We start from the raw sequence: 18,093 nt of genomic DNA, 5'->3' as shown, positions 1-18,093 counted from the left end.
TGAACAAGACCATAATTACTTTAAAAAGTAGCAAGAAGACTTTTATTTTGACTTGTTAAAGTTCAAAATTATGATAGATAAGCTTAAATAAAGAACTATTTTTGTAAAAAGGAACCATACATTACCATCATCCAATAATGTTGCACGTGTAAGATAGAGTAGCTGTACTGTGATATACAAATCTTTATAGAAATATCTTTTCAAATTGTTTATAAATTTCAGTTACTTGCTTTTGCCGAAATTTTCACATGTGGAATAATCATTTATGTCTTAAAATCGTTTCGTTGAATTTAAACACTGGCATGCTAACTTAGATATAAAATAATCGAGGCCAGTAATATCCTTAAACGAAACGAAGCAATATATATGCGTGAATCTAGTGTATCGAAACACAACACTCAATGTATTACTAAAAGCTTCTACAAACCGTTGGTAAAGCTGTTTTTGTAGATATGGGTTCATTCTTTTGATTACATGTTATTGAACAAAACATACAACAAAGAAGACGATAATTCTTTCCTAGACAGCAGGCTAGGGGAGGGGAGGTGAGGGGGAGATGTTAATCATTATTTTCAATCAACAAACGTACAACATGGTGATGAAGGTATATATGTATAATTGTTGTTCTTGTCACCAAATTTTGTCCTGGCCGCTCCAATGCCTTCTTTGATACACAGGAATGTCGGCGGAAAAATAACTGTTCCGGGCGACTTGTCTCTACATCCATGCAACGGTCCGGAGGCGTTTACGAGATACACGATGTACGTGAAGCACTTACAGGACAACTTATTCCATCAGGTACTAGTGGAAAGCAAGACTATAGCCTTACTTGAGAAAACACACTGTTTGTTCACTTACCAAGATAGATCACTGTTGAATGCTGAATGGTTGAACTTGACGCTTTAAGTATAGAAACGGAGGGACACGTTCACGAAGCTGAACGCTGATTGGCAGAAAGTTAAGACGCAACTTCCTCCTTGTAAAATGGGGGCGCTCCTTTTCGCTATAAAAGAGCAAACCGTTCTCTGGCTGAAGTCACCCAACTTCATGTAGAAATATTATGACGTTATAGAAAGGCCGATACGCAGGACATGCAATGCTGTCAAAAGTTTGCTTCACGTATCATGTTATGAAGGTGTCTGCGAGAGCAATATATCCCTTGACTGACACGGCTGCGGCATTCAAGATGTATGCTCTGTGCGCGAAATCTATACCACTGAATACCGTTGCACATTGCAAACCTCAGCCGGGATCGTGGGAACCTGATCAGGAAGAGACCAGTTATTTTTAGGGGGAAGCATCAGGTCTTGCGAAGGCAAAAGAAAGAAACGAATTACGCGTACAATAAATTTTACTTTGCTATAATAAGGCATGTCAGCTGTCGGTCTAGTATCAACGGGAGTGCAAGGTTCAGAATCAGTGATTGAACTAATCATTCCGTGTACAAACATTACACATGAAACCCCCTCTCTCTCTCTCTCTCTCTCTCTCTCTCTCTCTCTCCTCTCTCTCTCTCTCTCCACACACACACACACACATACACACACACTCTCACACACACATACACAAAAGACATTTAAAGCAGGAATTACGTGTGTACACAAGTACAGTGTGTATCATGCCAGTCATCACACTGACAAATGACTAGGTTTGAAAGTATCTTTTAATATTGTTTTAACAATATAATACATGTCACAGGGTTGAAGTACAAATACAGTCAAAACCAGTATCAGTACATGTTGTTCATCATCTGTAGTTTATTACTAGTCCCATTACTTTGAGCAGTGATATGGCACTTGTCCATTTGGAAGCTGATTGAACGGGCACAATTTGTTTTTGCTGTGTGCATTCTGTACATTTCTATGAATGAATTCCAAAAATCAATACATCAACAAACACTGCAGAATGTTGCCTGAGATTTATCTGATTTGTAATCACAAAGTTGATTGTTCTGACTTAATGAAGAATTTGATGTAAAAAGTTGTGACATGTGGTTTTTGTACTCAGTTCAAGGAATTGGCTTCAGCTTTACTATTAAATTTGAAAATGAAAAAAAAATAAAAATATGAGTCTTTAGTGATAGTCAGTTTGTGTTGAACTTGAGTACAGTGACACATTATCTTTGTGAGAGTGCAAATTTATGCACAGAAATAAAGGACAAACACAAATTAATGACATATTTCAATTTCCTTTTCAGCTTATCACCGTGACACTCTTGCTGTGGTAGCTTGCAGCAATCATGTGTTCAATTGAAATTACCCTTTGAGCGCCAACGTCAAATTTTCTCACCTTTATAAAATATATCACAGTCAATTTTTCTGAGATTTTTGCCCAAATTTTGATAAAAACTGTAGCCAATAAAACATGATGTCAATTTGGTCTAAAATTACCAAAAGATTTCAGAAAAATTCATAAAAGATTGACGAAATGTGGCAGTAAAATTTTGTGGAAAAATTACAACACTCAAAGGGTTAAGAGACTGATTGACCCATAGAAGAGTGCAATTGATGAATTGTATTGCAGAATGACCACATAACATGATGGCATTCAAGCTGAGCTTTATCAGATTTGAGTTTCCTAAATATCTCATGACACTCTTTCCTTGGAATCTTGAAAACATCAATAAAATCAATGTTTATAATAGTGATGAAATATTAGCAAATAAATATCTGTAGTAAATATATTTTAAAACGAGAGAATATCTCTCTAAATTTGATTCACTATTATTGCTTTTGATATGAATACAGACATTTCCTGAGTTTAATTATTTGTAAATATATTTTTTGTGATTGACAAAATAATTAAAGCTAAAGTAAATACAACTTTTGACTATTTCTTCTATATTTTTGATCTATGTATTATCTAGTTTCTTGATCTATAGCATGCTTTGAACACCCAGTTTTAAGTTTGCCGATGCGACATGTCAGTCTGTGACATGCAGTGCCATTGTTGGCTACTGATTTCAAGTGCAGACCTGAATTAAGTTATCAAAACTAACAATGCAGGACGCACATGTACAGTCAATGTTGGCAAGCTGAGTACTGGGTATTTGAACACACTTTGTGGAGTGCACTGAGAAACTGTTGCTTACACATGCAACAAAAACCTAAAAACAATTGTCAAAGTGAAAGGTACAAGAATGTAACCTGTCCTCCACCATGGTTTGGCCCAAATCCAGTGTTATGAATGGTGAATGTGGACCTGTTTACAGGGAATCAGGGGTGAGAAGGTTAAATTATGCTGACAGCAGAGGTGACCTTTCATCAGTGTCAGGGTTGACAGATGTCACAACACTAGCTTGCTGCTTTGCAACTCTCCTCCTGAAAGTTGAAAAGAGAGAGATATGTCAATGCTTGAGACAAAATTTTGTCACTGCATAAAAACAATAATCCTTTTTGCAAATTTTTTATTCTTAAACACTTGAACCAAATCAGTATAAGACTAACATGTTTGTACGATCACAGATATAAAGATGGCTGAGTTCCAACTGTTGTTTTTGGCTTCTCTTTTGGTAATTTCTGCCAGCTTTTATGCCTTACTTTTATGTCTTGGAACACTTGCATATAGCTAATCCATGATATCAAAGCTATCTCTCATTATTACTTCAAAAGGAATCTGAAAGCCACTTCAAATTCTACATAACCTTGAAGCTATATTTTCAGTAACTTTGTCTCAAAACATGATTTACATCACGGATAAGTTGCTCCCAGGATGTATCTCTCATCCTTATTTCACTATCTTTTCACAGAGATTTTTGACTGAGATTTCCCTGTGACTGTGTTGGCTGCAGTCGAATGGGAGCCCCCTACCATCGCACCCCCACCCCATGTACTGTCAGGGTTACCGAGCCTAAAGAATGTACTTCCATATTCTACTGACGGCTTAAGAGATGATAAAACAAATGTTTACAAATAAAAAGACTGTACACCTACCCTTTCCCACACTGATACTCCCACAGACAGAAAACGGCCAGTAACAGCGCCACCAAGAGGTAAAGTATTGCAAATACAGTGGAAGCCCAGTCAAAACCGACAGCTTCTGATAGTGCTCCACCGGCAGTTGGACCAATAAAATTCCTAGATGAAATTTGAGATAGTTTTGTGAAAGCTATGATACATTTCTGAGTTAAAAAGAACTAAATGGCAAGTTGAAAACTCTTGGAATCATATTGAAACTTCAAATTACTAGAATAAAACATACATGTATAGAAAGGCATGCAGTTTGCTGGCACCAATATTAACCAAAATGGCCAATCTCTGAAAATGAATAAAATCAACTATTTGGCTATGCATCTTTTACCTCGAACTAATCTCAATCCTGAGAGACTTTCAACTGAAATTTACTTTGATTAATTGCTGCATAAAATTAATAATACAAAAAGCTCACCCTAATGAAAAAAGACCATTGTAGACGCCGGAAACTACACCTTGGGTTCCCATATTGTCTGGCATTCCATACCACCTAGGTAACAAACAAAAAGTAAGCAATGTTATTTCAAAGTATCTTTAACCCTTTTCTTGCCAGACAGTATCACTTCCCCATCAGCCAAGTCAGTAAAAAGCGGTATTGAGCCAAAACATGGTGTATTTTCACCTACTTGGCTTGGTCTGTTATAGTAGCTTTAAAAAAAAAATCAAGTTTACAGTATTTATATTTTCAACAGCCTTCAAATGTACAGTATTATGTTAAAATAAAACATATGGAATATATTGTGTTACATTAATTTTAACCATCTTGACCTGATGGTGAATTATGAACTTGGCAGGAAAAGAGTTATACTTGATGATGATAAATATATGTACATCAGAATGCTTTCATAGATAGCATCTATTGAGGCTAGATAAAGTGGGATGATAGAATTTAGAAAAAATTCTCACACAGTCTTGCAATCATCAACTCTAGACTGAAAACGGTGAAGCATACATTGGGTGGAACACATCTCCAGTAAGCTGGGGGGACTGGTCATAGGGATGTCTGTACTGCCCACTATGGAGACATGTCCCTACATTGGTGATAAAAATGATTTTGTGAAAGCCACATACACTACCTTGCAGTTATGAATAAATCATTGAAAGCTGGAACTACAGAACAGCCAAGAGATATGCCCAGCACTGTCACTGAGAATATCACAATCCAGAGCTGGCTGTAGAACAAGAAAAGGAAAAACAATTTACATTGTGAATTAAAATAAAAGTAACGATATCAAACATTTTTTGTCAATATTAATATGATGCACTTATCTCTTAATGTTGTCATGATAGGTTTCGTATCACAACAATTAACCCCTGGACATTCATCAACTGAAAATTTCACACTCTTCATTTGAGGAAAAGTTTATGGATAGGTTTAGGTAAGGGAAAGGATCCAATCAGTGAATGTCCAGGAGAAGCTGTCCAAGAACACCATAGCAAAAGCCAAATCCTTGACATGGTATGCGGAAGACTACCCCCTGGTACATTCAACATCTGCAACAGTTCAGGCAAGGGTTTGGGTAATTATTCTGTGGGTAAATATCAAGGGGGAGTTGTCCTAGGACAGCATTACCTCAAGGTGACTGTCCTCAGCTTGAACCATAAAGTTATGGTAAAGATCACCTGGTAAATTCCTTTCATTCATAACCTGTGAAAGTGCAAGTTATCAGTGCGATTGTACACTTGGAAAGATGAGCTGATTCTAAAGTTGTTGTGGATGCAAAATTCTAATTTAATCACGCTTGCATACCTTTTTGTGTATAATAGTGGTGAAGGTCCAATATAGAGATAGGCAGCACCACAACCAATATTGCCAATTATCATCAACAACTTGGCAATGTTCTGAAAATCAAAAGGACCAATTGAAATTAACATGAATTATTTGTCTGACATCAATGTAGGTATATGTCAATATCATCGACAAAGTGATGGCTGCTATGGTTACAGAATTTACCTATATAACAATTGCATTGTTGTACTTGATAGTTGAATTTGTGTCTGTGTTAATGAACGGATTGACAATAATGTATTTGTATCTTTTGCATATTCCACATTGACCAGACAGATACTAAGAGCATTTAAGCAATTGCTATACACAGCTTTCCAAGAACTGAAATTGGTTCACAATCCTGACACTGAAAAGCTGTCAAAATTAAAGGGACAAAGTCACCCATTTTTTCATGAATTTTGTTTGATACAAGATACTATATATTGTTTGACATGTTGAAAGATACTGATTGAATGGGTGACCATGCATACATGTATATTTGACCCTGGTTTTAGATACGATACATGACACCATGGCGAAAATGAATTAATGGAGATGACTATTAATTCATTTTCGCCATGGTTTCATTTAATTTGTCTAAAATTGGGGTTGAATGTATGCATGGTGATCCATTCAATCAGTATCTTTCAACATGTCAAACAATATAAGTAGTATCTCGTATCAAACGAAATTCATGAAAAATGAGCGACTTTGTCCCTTTAACAGCTTTTATAGAGTAAAATTTGTTGAATATCAATTGAAAAAAAGCCAAAGACAAACAAAGTAAAAAATTACTAGGCTTGAGTAAGAGCAGAACTTTGCCCACAACTGATCCAACCTACACATCTAGCTGGAAGTGATTGTTTGCAGTGAAACACCACAGCATACCAATAGTGACATGGATATTGTCACTCTTAGACATATTCAGAGAAGATAAAATCTAACCGGTGTTTGATGGTCCCCAGACCAGTGGTGACTTAAAACAAGTGTTCAGGTGAGCTTGACTAATAACCTTGTATCATGTTACATTCTCTATTTTAAAAGTCTGTAAGAGTATACTGCAACTGTTTCCAAGGATCAGTTGAACTTTAGAATCAACAATGTGAAGCAAAATATTCGGTAGTGGGTGCCTGTATATCTGAGTATAGATTTGCTCATCCAAGAAATACTGTATACTTTATGAAGTATAATATTATGCAATTATAACGGTACTTACCAATTTATCGGTAATAATGCCATTGAAAAACGCTGATACTGCATAGGTTGCTGAAATGATGAGAAACATTACACCAACCATAGTTGAACTTAAATTGAACTATTAGAGAAGAAAAAAAAACAAAGTTTGTTTTACAGAGTGTAGTCAAGATATTCAAAATTAACACAAGTAAAAATGTATACATGAAAAGATGTAAACCCCATGTAGATTACACTCCCTGCATATTTTCTTACTTGCTACAGAAGGTAAATATGTGTGATTTTCTCTTAAGAAAATAACATTAATGCCAACTGGTCCCACCACTGCATGAATTACACAATACCTCTCTGGATTAATACATGTACTGATAAATCATTTCATACTAGCAGAATATTTATTTTGGTACAAAATAGCACTATATGATTAGGCATTAAATCCCATACTCAAGGGTGAAACAATATTTTTCTGTCTCCATTTTATGACCTCATATTACCAATACTCCTGTGCACCATGTTGCTAACTATGCAATTTTGTTTGAAATATAAATTGTCTGCACTCTGTACCTGATCCTGTTTATATTTTGCCTGCAGGATAAAACTATCTTTTGGCAATTCGATCCCTACATGTACGCATCAATTTTCTATGATACTGTTTGCTTTTCCTAAAATCTGAATGTCCCTTAGTAATCGTAGAGAGATTATAAAGACAGAGAATGAGAAATTGAGTTTGAAGTCGATAACACTGATGACCCTGTGCATAAATACCTTACCTGTTGTAGATGTTTAGCAAATGTAGGATTGAGGAAACCCAATGCCATGGAACTAATCAGGACACATGCCGATGTTACAAGTATCGATGGAATGGACAGTAACTGCAAAACAGATCCTGATCCTGGTTTTGAATCCTCTGAAAAAATTGTAAAAACCAATAACAGTAAGTGAAAGGTTCATCCTTGTCGGTTTTAGAATTATTAAGGACTAAATTTTTAGGAAGTGTTTGCACATTTTCTATCATTTGAAGATTGTTTACACCAGTACAATTATGAAAATATGTCAAAACAGTGATAACAAAACAAGACTTCAATGACCCAGTAGAGATCCAGACAATTGGTGACATGACTTAGTATTCTGGTATCTACCAGAAACAACAACTAATGAAGTATGGCTACAATTTTGAATAAAGTGTAGCAATTAAAATATCTATGGAATGCGACTTAATATAAAGGTTGATTTAGAGAAGAAATTTTTTGTGACCCAGAACATTTTGAAACACAGCAATGCTAATTCCTGTGAAGAATATCTGAGAAAAACTGCATGTCACATTACATACCACATGACCTTTGACCTTACCTGTTTGCTGAGGCAGTATAAAAAAGTTACCAAGGGCAACCGCTATTGTACAAGATCCAAGCACTATAAAGGGTAACGTGTAACCTCCAACCTGTCAAGGAATTTAAATGCTGTGTCAATTAATGTGTTCATCATGACACTTTCCCTGTAGTCTGTCAGTGTAATAGCTATATTAAAGTAATTTATGCCTGCAAAACTTTGTCTTCTGGATCTTATAACAGCTATTTCTGCACTATTCATTCATTCATTTATTCATTCACTTATTAATTCATACACTCATTCATTTATTTTCTATCTCATTATTTATAATTGCATAATCACAATCTTAGGTACTACAGCTGACATGAAACGATGGAAATTTAAACTGACCTTGCAACAAAATTAAACTGTATTTTCTGCAAAGATATCAAAGTAATGCTATATGAGAAAGTTTCCCAAATACAAGTAGATGAGTAATGATTACTGATCCTGACCATACCTGATACAGATACCCTCCCAGTGGAGGACCAATCATGTAACCCAAACCGCAGAAAATTTCAAGTATTCCCTAGAAGAAAATGAAAAGTAAATAGAATTCATTTCATGGCCAGGTCTGTGTTTGGTAGCATAACTTGAAGTCCTATTGACTCTACATAGCTGTTTGTTTCTGTAAGTCTGTTGATGTAACACACAATGAATTTTCTCCAGCTCTGATTTATATCTTCTTGGGTCATATTACCACTGCATTTGAAAAGCAACTTTTGTTTGTGAGAGTTTCTTGCTGAGCTCCAACAAGTGTATCAGATAAAGTAGTAGACAAGCATAATTCCCACAAAGTATTTTTTGACAATAAATAAAGTCTAAGTCACAAATAGGGTACTCATGTACGTCAGTTCCACTCTGAGCTGAGTGACTGACAGGGACGCTGTTGGGAAGAAGGGCTCAGTCCCTTTGAAATGTTACGGATATTACAAGATCAGAGCGGAACATTGATCTAAATTTAAAAGGTAATAGAAAAATTTGGTTCAAATAATTGACTCAATACAACTATTATATAAATCATTCAAATTGTGTAATTTTAATAATGTTTTTGTATTTTGACTGTTTTTACTCTGCAGAAATTTTCATCATTTTTAACCATTTATGTTTTTAGTCTAATTTGATTGTTTTTACATTTTAAGTTTGTCATGCTTTGCTGGTATTTATCGATTTAAATGTGTAAAGCGCACTGAGATGTATGTGTAGTGCGCTTTAAAGAAATAAACATTGTTATTATTATTATTATCTCATATGGGAAAACAAAGAAACACTGTCACAATTCATTCCAAATGTTTGGATACTGTAAAAATAACAAGAATTATGGTACATTGTAATATTTTTCTTTATCAGTTATCAGTATATATATAAATGCTAAAATAAATATTTTATGGTAAAAGTACAGGAGATTATCATGTTTTCTGAATAATTCTTTAATTGTGATATGGCAAAAATAGAAATTGTGCATTTAAATTTTAGTACTCACAAAAGTTGTGGATACGTGATCAGGGAATGTCTTTGCAATGATGGCGTAACCTGCTGTATCTGATGCCGCTGCCCCAACTGCCTCAATGGTTCTCACAACAAAACAAAACACAATGAATTCAGTTCCTGGGTCAAGTTTATTCAAAAACCTAAAAAGATAAAGAAAATCTTGAATTAATTTAGCACCATAATTTAATAATTACACCAAAAAATGAGAAATACTGAAGTGAATTTGGATTGTAATGATCGACAAAGTATTTCTTGTTGTTAAAAAAAACACTATGGAGAAATCAAAATCAGAGTAAGGAAATGTTTGAAATTTAGTTTTCTTTCAATATCCATTATTCAATATGTCATTGTTGCCACATGGTATGTTCTACATACTGTGGGCACATCTTGGTTCATATAGCAATATATGAACCTGTCCAAAATTTTATGACCAAATAAGGAAGTCCGAGCTCGGAACACACCCTATGATTAGATATTGGAGATATGGGTAGATTATGTAGATTAAAGCATGACCTTGAAGCATGACCTTGTGAAACCTTTTAAAATTGATCATATTTTGTTCATATAGCTACAATACTCATCAACATAGTCACAGGGACAAATTCATGGTGAATGCTGAAAACCGTTATAATGTGTTAATGATATCATGTGAAATTAATCTTCTTAAAGATATGGCAGAGACAGAAGGAAATATTACCAACAGCCTGACCATAATTATTTTATTCAAAATATGAGTTGGAAATTATTACCGTATTATTAACTGCAAAGATTATTTCATTTAGCGCAGTCTGTCTTGACACAATTATTGCATGTTGCAGTCACTGTCACAACTCTGCAATTCTTACTTGTAGATTGCTTACACATTGTGAAAATAGATATCTTGTACATAACAATCACATTTTCACTGTCACTTTGTGGAAAATGCTTGTGACTGATGGCAGGAAGCTTGTGAGATTCGTTCAATAGTTCAAAGAATAAAAGGATTCATGAACTTGACACTGACCCAAAGATTATTACGCAGCAGCCACACACAAATGAACCTGAGAGAAACATGAACTTGGAACCAATTTGTGGAAGCTGAAATGAAGAAAAGAACAAATTTACATGTTGGCAGTAGCAGTGATAGATGCTAAAATTGACAATGTTGAAACTAATCTTGATTGTACCTTAAAGACAATTATCATGACATTTCTGTTGTGCATTGGCTGGGAACCTTTAAAGTTTCTGACTTTGATGAGTAGCTAAGTATTAGTTTCAACAAATTTCCTGTATGCCGTTTCTAATTTTACAGTGCCTATTTCACAAGACAGCAGGCAAATTTCTGTCGAGAAAATTTCAAAAACAAAAAGCAATTACATGAAAGACATCAACCTCAAACTGACACTGAGAGCAGCACTTACAAATTTGCCCAGTATCGGTGAGACTATGAATCCAACCAATGCAAAGCAACCAAAGACAAGGCCAACTACAGTGTCAGAGGCTCCCATCTTATTGGCCTGAAAGGAAATAAAATATTTTTTCAATAATTTGTATGACTTGATCGAGAGCTACACCTATATTTCTGAGCTGCACAATTGTCATCATGTCTGGCAGTTGCTGTAAAGACGTTTGTGATTTATGACAAATGTACATGTTTGTGCTGTATGTGAGTTTGAATGAGATTGCAGAATGTTTCCACCAAAAGGTTACATGCTATAACACAAACAGTACATTGGCCAACAGTGTTTTAATTGCCACAAGTCACACCTACTGGTGAAACTGGTTTCTGAGAGCAATACTTTATACAACATGACAAGCCATTTACTGTGAGCAAATTAACTTGCATCGGTTTTGACTTTCTTAAAATGACCTTGGGTGAATGTGACCCAAGGTCATGAAAAGATTGTTAACTCTATAACTGTCACAAAGAAGGGACCTTTGGCCTTGGAATCACAACAAAAGGGGTTGGAGGAATGTCTGTGATTGGTGGATGTCAACAGGTGTACACCAAGATGCACAAATGAAACAGCCTATGAGGTTTACTGAGATAGGTCCAAATAAGAACAGCTTGTAGTAAGACAGGGCAGTTCATAATATGTTGGGAATTATAATGTCAAATTATTGGTTCAAGGACCCAACAGACTGAGACCTGTGTCAAATTCACATATTTATCTTATATAGTGAAATATTAAAAATGTAGCAACAACAAATTACCTAACAAAATACGGTGTTAGTCAATACCCTGACTCAGCAAAGAGTTGAATACAAATACAAGTGTAAAAACTCACCTCTATAGGAAAGAACGGTGCAAGAATGCTGAAACTTGTCAAGTCTGCAAGATTGGCGATAGAGATGCTAACCAGTGTCAAGATTTGTCTCTTCGTAAAACCTTTACTCTTTTGTTCGTCGTCCACTTTTGTATCATTCTGAATGTTGCCAGAGTTATCCTGATTCTCTGCATTTGTTTCCATGGTTATGGATATTGTATTGTCTAAACAGACCAGCCACGAATTAACTGTTACGATGACAGTTGATGTTTATGAAGATATCTCAACTTTTGTGATAAGCAGAGAAAATATTTCTGTATTATAATATGTATTTCTTGATAAAACTTAAACTTTTGCCTAAAGTTGCTTGATAATTTTTTTCAAAATGTTTCACCTGTACATGTCTCGCTTCAAATCTTAGGTTACACCACCATCCCTCCATCCACGGTGGTTATGCTATTTGACAATCTTTGAAATGCTATCACTTCTCTTTAAATCTCTTTGTTGATTTTTGTGTGATGAAAAGTTGTGGCATAACTTGAAAAATATAAACGATAAGGTTTTTGTACATCAGCTCAAAGCTGTCTACGGCTCTGATTTCTGTAAAACAAAGGAAACAAGAGGCTGAGGTTATTGTAAATCATCCAATGGAGAAGTTTGACAATCAAAATATACCAACTCTTGCACCCTAAATATAAAAACTTGCTTTTTACAATAATTGTCAAATTTAAATGAATTTATCCATATCATACACACAATAGGGTGTCATTCTACTTTGTGCTAGGAGGCACAAGTGTCCCTGATTGTACCTTCTCTGATTGTCAGCTTTTCTGTAATGAATAATCATAACATTTTTTATTTTTTATTCAACAACAAAAATTTTATGCATTTAGTGATGAATCTAGTTGAGTTAATTTGAAGCATATATTTTATTTCTTTAATAGGGACATACGCAACAATTAGCAACTCGTGACTCATCCATTATATTTGTTCTATACAACATTGGTCACACCACCAAAGTGACCATGATACAACAAAAGCACTTTCATATTCCTTTGTATCAAACTCCAGTATGACGGAAAAACACAAAAGAATCTAGCCTCTCAATTGAACACATTGTTTACAATATGTTATAATCATTGTTAGACTGGAATTCAGTTGCCAACAATAATGAACACATACAGGCTATTTTCTATGAACACTGGGCATTTTTTACTTGATTTTTAGAGTAAATTACAAAAAACAGAATTCTTCAATAAACATAACATAAACATATGAAGTGACTTGTTTCTGCAATCATACTGGCATGTTGTGCAATATTTTGATATGAGTCTCTAACTCTTTATCTCACTGGTATGCTGACATGAATATCTATAAACGCCATGAATCATGGAGAGAATAATTTTCTATGAGAGGACAGGTTGTCATCTGGGCAAAATATGGTGTCCTGACATCCTTACTTGAACAATAAATATTTCGCGTAGATCAGCTTTGCGTTCAAAATCTCCAGAATGTGTATTCAAAGTATCTGTATAAATTGACTTGTAGTTGGGAACACTTCCCCTGAAGTTTGATGACACGTGATATTCACCTTCAACAGGTTCCTGCATTGGGTTAACATATGCCATACCCATAGACAGTGGAGGACATGCATTCCCCTCTCCCCATACTATCTGCGTCCTAATTCAATGGTGCAACACTTAATAAATGGAGGTTACCTCGAGGATTAATAGTAGTTATGCGGACAAAATGAATGAAACTATAACAACCCTCACCATATGAAATCCAATCCACAGGAAGTCAGGCTGTCATTGCGTACTTTACCATTATTTGATGGTCAGAAAGCATTTACAGGTGTGTGTGTGTGTGTGTGCCAACTGCGATGTCAACAATCACCTGTGATATATTCCGCTTTGCGTCTATGCGCCCCATAGACGTGTGTACATATGCCTGAGAAGACTCAGGCATATATATACACGTCTATGCATGGAGCGCACAGACGCAGAGCGGAATATACCACAGGTGACTGTGGACATGGTGGCTCCATTTTACCTGCGTGTAAACCACAGGCGTGATGTTTTCTGGGTAGTTTCTATAAGTGTAGTTTATGCTACGTTCCGACGTTCTCGTCCGTAGCCTAATCACCTAGGGACGAGAACGTCGGAACGTAGCATAAACTACACTTATAGAAACTACCCAGAAAACATCACGCATGTGGTGTGAACACTAAAACTTACCGATTCAAAGTCCCCTTGAGCCTTCGACCGACACAAGTGAAGTATCGCATCCTCATCGGCTATTATGGACCAACCATATTGATCATCGGTTGTGCAATCACTGGGGCTATGTTATCACTTGACTCGGAAGTCTACTCTATGCACTCGTACGATTATGACCCCGCAGCCCGGGTTGACCTCCGTCTCCTCGATTGACCTCGTACTCTGTTACAGCGCCCTCTATACAGAGATCAACTCAAAACATTTGTTTGTATACGATACGGTCAGCATTAATTATATTCCATACACCGTACATTTCGAATAAAAACGCACATATATAAATGTGCCAACAACAGAATTATTTGTAGTACTCCTTGGGCTTAATCATAGGACCAGTAAATTGGTCCGATTTTCAAACAATTCGGTAATTTCAGCAAGATTAACGTTTGGCTGGCCGAGTACAAAATGTGAATGGTTTGGCTCCAATACCTTAGTCAGCAATGCACACAAGACTAACATGGAGGAATTCCTCCCGATCGGGTATTTTATTTATTTCACTTTATATGTCCATGGAATTCCCAGTACAATAATAAATAAATGTATAGATAAATAAATATCATAATACAGTGTGAAGAAGTGACATTTTAGTGATGCATTATCATGCAAAAAATAACCACAACCGCTCAATAGAAAAGTGATTTTATCCACATTTTGCGGAGATCAGAAATGAAATACATGCCATCATAAACTTGACATACACTCGTATTTCCACTGCGTGATAAACGTTCTATAAATCCGTACATTTGTTTTCTTAGAAGAGCATCAAAGTTGCACAGCCCATTTGTGACAAATACGGAGCTGGCACTACTTCGTCTCTCATAACCCCCAAAATATGGGCGGCATTGTTGTCGGCAACTTTCAGTTTCTCATGACATCAGCAGAATATTTGAGCCAGAAGTGGCCACTGTACAATTTGAAACAATACACTTTAAAAATTCTACATTTCGCTTGAAAAGAACACAAGGAAAATTTCCTAAGCAGCATATTTGCTGACACACAGAATGCTCTCCTTTGTCGCTCAATATCGCTGTCGTCTCTACAGTGATTTGATAACAAAAACCGAAGATATTTCTTCCTTTCGATAAATCAATTTTGACACTATTCAGATAAACAGCGGGAGTGTGCTTAACTTTAAAACTATCTGATGTGACACACAAACATTCGGTCTTTTCTGTATTGAAAACAATGTTATGTCTCAACTATAATTGCTGCAAATGATGAATATGATGATAATGTTGGTGAAGCAGGAAACAGCTTACGATCTAGAATGAACGGACATCGCAGTGGAGTGATTCGATCTTTGGACATGCAACTTTATAAGCATTTTAACCAAGATGATCACTCTACTTTGTCTATGCGTGTTCGTATTCTTGAAAAAATATACTATCCAACCAACAGCCCAACACTTAGTTCACCATTCCGTAGACAGAGAGAGCACCACTGGATTAGACAGTTAGGTACCGCAATGCCTTATGGTTGTAATGACAACATCAAAGAAATATAGACAATCTCTCAAGTCCTGGTTGCTAAGAAGTGAGTGTGATGGGCCTTTTTAAATTTTGAGTCTTCTGTCCGTAGAAGACGTAGTCATAGACATAGGCGTTACCATCCGCCTAAAGTGAATACATCTACCTCCAAATGCCATGACAAATTTCATGAAATGATTTTTTTTATCACAGAAGCCTTTAGGTCTCCATCACATTCGTACTTCATTATTTGCTCTTTCCATCAAGGACTTGAGAAGGTTGCATGCCTATGCATTGGGATTGTCTTTGACAGATCCGAACAAACAACCATACAGACTGGTCAGTATTATTGCTGATATTGCACTATACAGACTATACAAGCCTGTTCGTGCAGAGTCTATGAATGATAAACATCGTCATTTCATACATCGTCAATTTACAAACGAAGGAATTGATGCCATTAATATCAGCAATATACTTCACAACAAAAAAGTTACATCAACTATACCTGTATACTTTAAGAACCAGTCTGTACCTATTCTGGCATATCGGTACACCAAGACAATCTCCAATAAAATATTCAATTACAATAAGGCATTGCGGCACTTTAAAAAATGATGAATTCCTTCAGACACCATCATCCTGTGACTGCTCTACATCATCTCCTTTCAAATATACTGCGATTGGCCACGTCATCACTGGTGACCTGAATGTGGTTGAACATCACTACCTTCGTAAGATATTATCTTGTGGACTAAGATTCAGAGAACCTCGCAGGATCAACTGGAACCATAATTTTAAGATCATTATGGACTCTGTTGAAGAATATGCCAGGAAATGGGCTAAAAGGGAGGATGTAGAGCTAGACACACTGTCAGAATAGGTCAAATCATTCCGTGGCCGTATTAGTCGACTTAAATCACATATTTGCAGAAGACCCTATTCTGTATTTAAAGATCCCGATGGTGTTAAGTGTTTGAATGATATCCATGACAAATATGTTGCCGTCCCTGCTTATAAAGCTGCCAATAACATTGTATTTGTCTGTAAGAAGTATTATTTTGAATGTCTTATAGACGAACTTGGTGTAACTAAGACCTCCACCAACTCCACCTACAGACAATCAATGTTCAACAAAACTGAAATTTTGACAAACCATAAGTCATTCATGGATAATTTTAATATTACAACGAAGGATGACCACAATAAGTTTCCTAGTTTATACTGGATACCAAAACCCCACAAAACACCTTACAAAGCTAGGTATATCGCAGGGTCTTCAAAATGTTCAACAACAGAGTTATCGTAGATACTGACTTCTGTTCTTTGTACCGTTAAACGGGGACTTCAGCCACACTGTACGTGATGTTGTCTTTTTCTCGGAGTGGTATAAATCAAATGTGCATGTGGATATTAAAAATTCGAAGGAACACTTAGATAATTTGAAATCAAGATTTTTGTCAAAAATAACATCAATAAAACTTTCAACTTTTCAACATTGTATACCACAATACCACATGATAAATTGAAAGAACGCTCGAAAAACATCATCAACCCAGCATTTTTCTACAAAGACGGTTCACGCCGTTACAAATATGTGGTATTAGGGTATAATTCTACATATTTTGTTAAAAATAATACTAATGCTAAAGTTTTTTATACCGAGAAAGATATTATCAGTATGCTTGATTTCCTCATTGACAACATATTTGTTGAATTTGGATAAAACATTTTCAAACAGTGTGTAGGAATTTCTCAGGGTACTAACTGTGCTCCCTTGCTTGCTGACTTATTTCTGTTCTCATACGAGGCAGAATTTATCCAGAACCTAATCAAACAGAAAATGGTCTCTCTAGCTAGAACTTCCAACTTAATATTTAGATAAGTAATATTCCGCTCTCACCAGCTTATAAGGTATACATTTCCCAGCTTATTAGATATGCAAGAGCATGCAGTTCATATGGTGATTTAGTAGAGAGACATGGCCATCTCTCTTACAAACTGTTATATCAAGGTTACACCAAAGAAAGACTTGTCTCTATATTCAAACGCTCATTTGGCAGGTATCGCAAGCTGGTGATAAATACAATATCTCTCTTCGACAAATGATCGCTGATGGCATCGGTGACATTGGGCCTTAGTTAGTGACCACTACCTATCTGACTTACAGATTGATATATGGCGGGTGCCACATGTGGGGCAGGATGCGCTTACTATTTTCGAAACACCTGACATCACTTCTTGGTCTTTTGGCCATAGGTCCATATATCTTTCTTTCATGAATTTGACTTTGTTGTGTGTATCGGTGATTTA

The 18,093-nt window shown here is 35.8% G+C and overlaps 1 protein-coding gene across 2 annotated transcripts; it reads right to left on the bottom strand.

Annotated features, from left to right (window-relative positions):
* Window positions 1–1,645: 1,645 nt before the first annotated feature.
* Window positions 1,646–14,460, bottom strand: LOC139142729 (MFS-type transporter SLC18B1-like). 2 transcript variants are annotated; one of them, XM_070712834.1, is made up of 14 exons: window positions 14,276–14,460; window positions 12,060–12,638; window positions 11,193–11,288; window positions 10,796–10,869; window positions 9,785–9,932; window positions 8,762–8,830; window positions 8,284–8,374; window positions 7,704–7,840; window positions 6,956–7,054; window positions 5,722–5,813; window positions 5,048–5,143; window positions 4,387–4,461; window positions 3,933–4,076; window positions 1,646–3,320 (listed from the first exon to the last, which is right to left on the bottom strand). In XM_070712834.1, exons 2-14 carry the CDS (start codon window positions 12,240–12,242, stop codon window positions 3,236–3,238), a joined length of 1,389 nt encoding a protein of 462 aa, XP_070568935.1. In that variant the 5' UTR covers window positions 12,243–12,638; window positions 14,276–14,460; the 3' UTR covers window positions 1,646–3,235. The 2 variants fall into 2 exon arrangements, with proteins under 2 accessions (XP_070568935.1, XP_070568936.1); XM_070712835.1 differs by lacking the exon at window positions 14,276–14,460 and adding an exon at window positions 13,814–14,119.
* Window positions 14,461–18,093: the final 3,633 nt, after the last annotated feature.

The sequence above is a fragment of the Ptychodera flava genome, chromosome 10 (genome assembly GCF_041260155.1).
Source record: "Ptychodera flava strain L36383 chromosome 10, AS_Pfla_20210202, whole genome shotgun sequence".
In the NCBI taxonomy this organism is placed as follows: Eukaryota; Metazoa; Hemichordata; class Enteropneusta; family Ptychoderidae; genus Ptychodera; species Ptychodera flava.
The sequence above is the reverse complement of the archived record's forward strand: the minus strand, read 5'-3'. Positions and strand labels throughout refer to the sequence as shown.